The sequence below is a fragment of the Phaethon lepturus genome, unplaced genomic scaffold (genome assembly GCF_000687285.1).
Source record: "Phaethon lepturus isolate BGI_N335 unplaced genomic scaffold, ASM68728v1 scaffold36187, whole genome shotgun sequence".
NCBI lineage: Eukaryota > Metazoa > Chordata > Aves > Phaethontiformes > Phaethontidae > Phaethon > Phaethon lepturus.
The window spans coordinates 3464-12497 of record NW_010554657.1 but is presented as its reverse complement, the minus strand read 5'-3'; the positions used below and the strand labels follow the sequence as shown (position 1 = coordinate 12497).

Sequence of the window (9034 nt, the reverse complement as noted above, 5' to 3'; positions counted from 1 at the left end):
GCAGGCCGAGCGTGCCGCGCTGTCCTGGGGGAGGAGGCGAGGGTGCCCGCAGAGGTGCGGGCAGCGGCGCCTCAGGGTTGCCAACAAAGCAGGATGAATTGTTTTATCCGGTCAAGGAATCCAGCTTTTAAACTACATTTGGGATTCTGACCAACAGACCCACACGTGGAAACTTCCAAATCCCGTCTTAGGATATAAAGCGTTTTCAGAGCTCGCCCTACGTGAAATTCAAATTAATTTTGAAGGATTTGTAATTTTACATGGCCTGAACAGCCCTTGTCTTTATCCGACTGCAGATACTGCGTTGTGACCGGTTTTCTTTCAGGAGCTTGTTTGATTATTCCTGTGCGCACCTTACACATACTGTTGGTAAACATAAACATTTTATAACTTGCCTGGTGTTCGTTTTTAGGACAGATGACAAACTTTCTCACAAACTGGATACAGATGTTTATATCTCGGAACAGAAACTGGGTTTTGGTTTACAACCTATTAGGGTGAAATACTGTTTTGTTTTCACTAGAGGTCTCTGTTTAATCATAATGAAAAGAAGGAGCTTGTACTAAAGGTCTGTCTTGTTAGCTTGCAGATACCAACGCTCTGCCAAGCCTGAAAGAACTTCTGGAGTCTGTTCCAAACACAGAGAAAAGGACCTGGGATTTGTTTAGTTGGATTTTGTCATCTAAGGTCTTCATGATACAAAGTACTAAGAAGCAGGAGGTAAGTGTTGAATTTTGAAAGTCTTGATTAGAATTGGCCTTTTAAGGCAAACTTGCGCTCCAGAAAGTATTTCCTCCTGCCAGAAGTTGGTTATTGTGAGAGCTTGGCAGTTCAATGTGAATGCATTTTTTTTTTTCCTGTATATAGAGAAGTGAGGGGCGTTTTTTACATAAAATTTTCAGGAACACTACTTGGAAAAAATAGTTACCACTGTCAGTAGTTGATGATGGGCAGTGATTGCAGTTGGTTACTCCCATTAATGGAGCATGTGCCTGTGTGTGCTAGACCAAGATAGTGCAACTCAGGTGTCACGGAACTAGGTCCTGCTTCTCACTGAGAAAGACAATTTTGTCCTTCTGCGTACTGCCCCAGTGGAAAGGTTGAGAGCCACTGAGGAACTTCCGTAACAGGGATCAAAATAGTGGTAGAGATTAGCAGCAAGATGAAAACAACTTCTGTTTTCACTTTTTTTCCTCTTCCAAGATCAGCTGACGAATATATCGTCTTAGTAGCTGAAGTGGCATGGTGGAATTGTGATATTGTCCTTCCATCATCAATTAATTCATAATCACAATTCAGGTGGGTTTTTTTCTGCAAAGAAGAATTAGAATTTAGCTTTGATAGCAGGGCACTGTCAGAATTCCCACTGTACATTTACTCCCTTAGAATCGTGATAGTGTTGAATTGTAACGCAGAAAGCTTAATCAAAATACATAAAGCAGCGTGAAAGAGTAAGGGACAATAAGCAAAATTTCCAGTGAGTAACCTAACCCCATAAACCAACACTCATATTCCTTCCTGTGTTTAAGTACGAGAAGATCCAAGAACTCACAGGGATGTCTGGGGCTGCGGTTCCTGCTCCAGACTACCTCTTTGAGGTCGTGTACTGTGATCAAATGAATACCAAGTTTGCCGAGACCAAGGGAGAGCGGGACCTCATCTATGCCTTCCACGGGAGCCGCCTCGAGAACTTCCATTCCATACTGCACAACGGCCTGCACTGCCATTTGAACAGGGTGAGGCTCCTGGTACTGGCACCATTTTCTGTTGGTCACTTGCAGCTAGTGATACTTTTAAAAAAAATAGGCCCGAATTCCTTTAGGGATATGAAATGAGCTGATAGTCTTACACTGCTGTTTTCACCTCCGTGTAGGCCTTTGTGGATGGCTGTGTTGGATTTTCTAGTGCAGCGTGAGGGTAAAAGCTGGAAGCAGAATAAAACCCTTTTCTCCCGTGTGAGGAATTATGGCTATCCTTTGCTTCTTTGTAAGGAAGTCTATTGCCTCCAGAAGTACTGGCCTGAGAGCCTGCAGCTGGAAGGTGCCTGTGCATAGAGGAAGAGGATAGTGACCCAGGCGATGTAGAGATTCTCTCTTTCTGCTTGGCCTCAAGTTCAGGTCACCTAAGTTTTAGGTGCTACTTGCAAATGGAGCCTTCTTTAAATGGCCTGGTTAAGGGCGACATCCCATAGGATTTGCACCTCTTCCATTTCAGTGGAAAGGCAGTAGGGACTCTAGGTTTTTCGTGTCATCTGCTTAACCTTCCAGTCAACCTGGACTATGTTTTTCCTCCACGTTCTTTGTGACTAACGGCTTATCAGGTACAGTAGACTTACTGGATTAATAATTTTAGCCAGTGTGATAAACCCCCTGACTTGAAGTTACTAAAACAGGTTTGAAAGGAATTCACAACTGAAAAGTACTTCCCTCTTTTCTAGTAAAGCACGGATTTAAATGCAAGTAAAGCCTTACCTTGTTTGTGGAGTTCAGATTATTTGAATGATGGCAGTGTCAATAAATCAGTGAAATGCCTCTAATAGCAGTGCAGTCATGTTGATAGAAAATACTTAAGCTGGCAAACTAAATCCAAATCCGGGAAAGCATGAATCTGTCCACACCAAGGGCTGTGCCAAGCAGCTAATTTGAGGGATGGGAGAGGGCAGCTGCCCCACCCTGAGGAAGTTGTGCCAGGACAAAAACAGTGCATGGACCAGGTCCAACACGGGTCAGAAAAGACTTTCTTAATCTACCTTCAGAAACATAACTGCCAGTCTGAAAGTAAAGAACAAAGTATGTTGTCTGTAGTTTACACTAGAGGATTTTAGGATATATTTCTGCTCCATTTCAGACATCCCTGTTTGGTGAAGGTACTTATCTTACCAGTGACCTGAGCCTGGCTCTCCTTTATAGCCCTCACAGTCTTGGTTGGCAGCAAAGTGCGTTGGGCTCTGTCCTTAGCTGCGTAGCTGTTTGCGAGATCATTGACCATCCAGATGTAAAGTGCCAGGTCAAAAAGAAAGGTGAGTCTACGGCAATAATAACTAAGTGTAGTTCATCTCTTAGCGCTTCTTGTATTTCAGTTTTGTGCATATCATGCTATCATATAAATGGTGCACTCTGTGGAGTGTGGATACCCTTTGGCAGAAACTGCCTGCAGACTCCTTTTCTGATGGACCCGTCAACAAACGCACAACAGCCTCGTTGTCTGTGAAGCTTCTCTTCAAATAGTATATTTAAGAGGTAGAAAATATTTTGGTGGCATCATTTGTTTTCTGGCATCATCTGTTTCAGTAGTATGATAAAATCATGTTCCATAATGCCTGATCATTTCACCTGTGATGATAGAACAGAAGCATCACAAAAGCATCAAGAATGAGCTATGTTAGATGTCTAGGGAGCCTCTACTCAGACTGTCCTCCTTTAACTGCCTCCTGCTTGCAGGGCTCAATGAGTCCTTCGACATTGTTTTTCTTTCCCTGTTAATATCAGCAGCTCCTCAAGCACTGTGTGGGAGACCTCTTTATCACCCTGCTCGGGGCCATAGTGCCATCCATACCAAGGATGACTAGGAGTGGTATAGCCTCAAGCAAACTTTTCAGTCTATTCTTGGACGCTAAGGGATTCAGGGGAATACCGGGACTAGGTCTTTGGTTATCTCATTGCCACTCTTGTGTATATGTGGGGGGGTTGGGTGTTGGTTGTTTGCCTTTTTACAGTTACTTGGTTGTGTGTCTTTTTTTGCTTTCCTATTCCCCCCCCCAAGACCTCTTCTTTCCTCTTCCCATGCAGATTCAGAAGAAATAGACAGACAAAGAGCAAGAGTGAAAAACAGCGAAGGGGGTGATGTACCACAGAAATACTTTGTTGTCACAAACAATCAGCTTTTACGAGTTAAATACTTGCTAGTATATTCACAGAAGCAGCATAGGAGGTAAGAGTTCAGCTGTCTAAAGTGATGAGCATGCTATGACAGCCAGATAAGCACATCTTATTTTTGAAAAACAACAGAAGGGAGATACACTGCACTGCCAGAATTTGGTTTTAGTCTGTTTCTAGTGAAATAAGGTTTACATGGTCATGTTACAGCTGTTTCACTCTTTGACACTCCCAGGCTCAGCTAAATTTGCTTTTTCACCAGACCTGTAAGCACTTAATATCTTTGAGACCTCGATAATCTGATTGTGGCAGGAAAGAAAGAGTAAAACACTGACGAGCGCAGCTGTTAAAACTAGGGCAGTTTTAACTCTGCCCTTACCTGCCCTAAGTGGCAGCATTCAAACAGCTAATCAATGTGCATGTACAGGCCAGGCAGTTACAGCTCCAAACCACAGAGAAGGGTGTGAACATGGGGAGAAAGGACAGGATTGTGCACTGAGACTTGGGGAAAAGGGATAAGGAAAACAGGCTTTGTTAGTTGCAGGGATTGTGGAGCAACTTTCTGTTTTTATTGCATTAACTAAACCATTTAAAATAACAAAAGCTAAGATGCTCTTTGCCAAAGTATTCCTGCAAGAACTCATGCACTTTTCCCTTTTCAGGCCTCCTAGTCAATCTTCCTGGTTTTACACCCACCGTTTTGCCGTCATGATGATGCTGTACCTACTGCTGCTAATAGTGATAGGGGCCAGCAACTCACCAACCTTCGTCTACTACTGGCACAGAATGTTTGACTCTGAGAGATGAATTGCCCGAGATGATAAACTGTTATTTTCACCACGTGCCTTAATAATAGCCGATCTGCAATGCACTGCATCTGTTCCAGAGCGCTGGAAATAAAGGTGCCTGGAGCTTTCCAGTCCTGTCTCCAATATGTTATCCTCGTGGCATCTTTCCATTTATTCTTATTTTCTGTGTTGCGGTGATTCGTGAGGATGCCCAGTACAGCTGAAAAGGGCCACAGTGGTGCAGCTTAGCATGAACCAATAGTTAAGAGTCCATGGGAAAAAGTTATTTAAAATTAATGAAAACTCAGTGTGGAAACACTCAAGTGTAACTTATTTCCTGTCGAAGTGAGGTGGTAATACTTGCACAGGTTGAAAAGGGGAATTTTTCTGTATGTCAGGCAAGGCAACCAGTTTGTTTTCAGAAATGAATTTAGTGATATTTAGCATGTACCAATGCAGATGGGATCACTTTTAAAACTAACTTTGGCTTTGGCCAGCAATTTTTATATTTGAGCGTAATGATTGTAAGAAAACAGTAAGAAATAAAACAATAACCAAAATGGAGGAAGTTAAATGGTTTCTAGTATGGGGTTCCCCCCCCCCAAAACATCTACAATGTCTGTGCTCTCAGCCATGATCTATCTTGTCCTTGGTTAGTGTGCAGATCAGACAACCTGAGGCCCTTCAACATCAATACTGAATAAGGGTGATTTCTATCTGCATTCCGCTTGTATTTTCTGTGCCAAGAAGAGGGCGGGTGAAGGGTTCTGCTTACCCTGCCACCTGACAGGCTTTTTGGGGTTGGGGCTGCCTGGTTTTTGGGATCAGGTTCAACATTTTTGCTGGTATTGAATTGTTTCCGGCCTCCCTTTACGAACAAACGGACTAACTAGCAGTAACATGCCAGCTATTTCCTGAACACTTGTAAGAAGTGGAATAAAATGGCAGCAGAACTGGTAGGGTTGTATTTTATATCTGTGAACATTGGTAGTAAAGTTAACTTCATGTAGACTTCATTTAGGTCTCCATGTGACAACTTGTGCACAATACTGTACGTTTGTAAGATAGACTGTCCACACCAAGCTCTCACAAAGAGGTTGAGTTTTCTATGGTCAAAATTATGGCAGTTATGCTGTTTGCGAAGTGCTTTGGCTTAATGCTGGTGTGTAAAACTTCAGTACCTCTCAGATCCATCTTTTCTGATCTTGAAGAAGGGCATTTGGGGGTTTGTTTGAAAAGACACGTATAGGTACGCGCAAGTTAGTTGTGCAACATAAACAGGGCAACATTACCCACCTCCTGTCCAAGTCCTTTGCATTTGCTGCTGTTACAAAGCAACCTACAACTACCTGAAACTGCAAAAGGAGCAAAGGACTGATCTGTGATTAGTGACTGGGCATGGGATAAATCTGGTGAAGAGCCCAGGGTTTATAGGCAAAAAAAAAAAAGCTAGATGTGTGGAACAGTTCAAGCTTGCAGCCTAGATTTTAGTAGTGGACTTGATAAATGCAGATTTTCATTGCACAGTGAACCCTAACCACAAAAAAGCCCCCTCTCATCACATATTTCCAGCAAATGAGTCTATGATTACTACCTTGCTCATTAAATATTTCAAAGAAAAATCTCTTCTTTCTCTGATGTTTTTCTGGTACCTAATTGCCAGAAATAATGACGTGGTAATCAGGTTTTCTAACTCCAGTCTGAGAACAAGTTCATTTACAGCAACCCCTCTTCTTGGTGGATAGAGCTAGAAGCATTTATTCCAGTTAATTTTGCTGCCAGAACAAATTTATTTATTCACCATAGAGCTTGCAAAACAAGAACATTATAATCCAATTCCCCATTGCCTTTTACAGTCCATTAATAATGCTCACTGGTACAGCACATTGCACCGCCTCGGCCCAAGAAATGTATGTGCTAATTATAGCATTGATTTGCAATTAAAATGTACATAAACTAACAATTCATTGCACAACAGATTCAACTACTTTATAGTAGTTTACTCCTTGATATTCCAATGCGGAAGCTTGGGCTGTGAGACACACATGGGGTTCCTGGGAGTATTTGCCCACTTCTGGTCCAGCTCAGCACGTTATATACAATGTTGTGCCATATAGATGTCAGTTTAGGGTGAAACCAGCCAGAAAATGTAAAGGTATTTGATACTGTCTAAAGGGTTTTGTCTTGTTAAAAGGCTTGTATGTCTGGAAACGAAACATCTTTTAGAACAGATGGGCTTTGGGGGGCCCTTTGGAGAAGGAGGGGGTTAGGCAGCAGTTGCGGGGGGGTGGCTGTTTGCACTGCGGGGAAAGGCGCGATCCTGGGAGGAACAGACGGGGAGGAGCGCGGCGGGGTTTCGAGCCTCACTCTTAGGGTTTCTTTGCACAGGAAAGCTGCTGAAGAGTAAGCAAAAGGAATAAATGCACAGCGGCCGTTCAGCGCTATCTCTAGCTAATGTCTGCCTGGGCTTTTTATTTGGCTTTAAGCCATTCAGCTGAGCTCTCCTCCCAGGTGTGGGCAATAGCATCTGTGTAGGGAGCTAGTTCTTCTGCACCAGCTGCTCCAGGCTACATCCCCAGAGAGAAAAGTGTTGCAGGGGCTCTCACGGCAGACGCACACAGTCCCGCGCTGCAATTACATCAGCAGGCGATAAAGGCAAAAAGCGGCTTTTTCTGCATTAGACCCACGAGAAAGAGATGGCTGCAGGTAGGGGCTGAGTCCTGATGGACACGTCTCGAGTGCCCCTCGGAGCCCCATCCCTGACGCTCCCCGCCTGCGGGGATGCTGGGCACAGCCTCCTCGGTGTGAAGCTCCACACCTGCGGAGTGAGGTAACACTGTCCTCAAAGGCAACGGGAAAATAAATACATTGAAGGTGCTCAGATTCTACCTTACCAGGCCAGCAAAATGCTTAACATCCTACTCCCACGCTTGTTTTCCGTGCTCCCTGCTGATTTCAGCATGTGTTTCACAACGTGGCAAGATGCAGTCAGCTGAATTAATGTGAGTATTGTGCTGAGTAACTAACAATATTACAAATTAACCCAAGGTTCACTTTAACCTCTTAAGCCATTTGCGTGGCTCTTTGAACATGCACGGTACTATAAAAATGCTAGTGGGGAAGGAATCGGAATTTTCTCCCGAACAAAGGGCCACTGTGTCTGAAGCAGGCAGCCCAGGGTGAGGTCAAGGAGTTGTAAAATATAGAGCTACCTGTGCTTATTAATATGTTCGTTACATTACTGCGGTGAATATTAAGGAACTGTTACTGAGTCAGACAAATCCGATCCTGCTGTGACTGCAAGGAGAAGCGTGGCAGCTGGTGTTTCCCGGAGGGAACGGGCAGATTTTGGGGAAGTGCGAGAATTTTCCTCCCATAAGGGGAAATAGACAATATAGATATAAAAATATAAGTATTTTTTGTATACATATATTTTACATATATGTAGGGAGAGGTCTCAGGAGCCAGCTGGGGAGGAGGGTAGGTGCTGTTGGAAACCAGGGGTTTGAGGGAATGTGGGGAGAGAGGGAACCACCGCAGAAAGCAGGACCACCCCGGGGCGGGGAGGCACAAGGCTCCGGGTTTCACGCTCCTGGTGAGGGATGCAACAACTTTTTGCTCTCTGAAGTACAAACGGATTTAAGACATGCAGAATCAGAAATGAGGGGACATTCAAACCAGGCCTGGGCTTCGGTCCACCTCGGGCAGGGCCCAGACCTGGGGCAATCCCCAGCCACCCAAAAAATAGCTGGTGCTGCCCGCCTGCTCGCTCCCCCTCCCCACACACGTTGGGTGCGCGGCTTGGCAGCACGCTTTTCTGGTGACATTTTCCTTCTTTCCTGAAAGCTGTTACTTTGGGCACCTTGCCCACACTCCGGGCTTCCCAAAATATCAGCCTTGAGCACCAGCAACGGGAGGGAAGGTATGGAGAGGCAGGCAGAAGGAGCAGAGCTGGAGTGCCTGCAGGCATCCCGCGGGATGCGCCGTGCTTCCCCCAAGGACCAAGGTACCTATCCTTGCCGGCATTCTGATTTTTCTACTCTTAGCCTAAAGCCAAACCTGCTTCTGCCCTCTCACCATACCCATGGGGTGTAAAGGTGGTGGGTTGTTCCCACGAGGGAAAAAGTGCTTCTTGCTCCTCAGAGAAGGTCTCCAAGCTCTCCTGCTGCCGTGCAAGAGGGGACAAGCGGCCTTAAGAGTGTGAGCAACGCTGGACCTGTTCTCTCCCCCTCAGCAAAAAGTAGATGAAGACTGTTTTCAGGAGATTAAAGACACTTTCCTGCTTATTTGAAGCTTGCCAGAAAACCAGCACACCTTCAAGGTCTGCCTCCCACTAACGATCACCAGTAACAGAAACAGAGAGCCCAAACG

The 9034-nt window shown here is 44.8% G+C and overlaps 1 protein-coding gene across 1 annotated transcript; it reads left to right on the top strand.

The window, feature by feature from the left end:
* Positions 1–582: 582 nt before the first annotated feature.
* PARP16 (poly (ADP-ribose) polymerase family, member 16) lies at positions 583–5085 on the top strand (the record flags this gene model as incomplete). Its single annotated transcript, XM_010291930.1, has 5 exons — positions 583–720; positions 1530–1736; positions 2848–3019; positions 3789–3930; positions 4538–5085. Coding segments are annotated over 5 exons (804 nt in total), but the record flags the coding sequence as incomplete, so codon positions are not given.
* Between the last annotated feature and the right edge of the window lie 3949 nt (positions 5086–9034).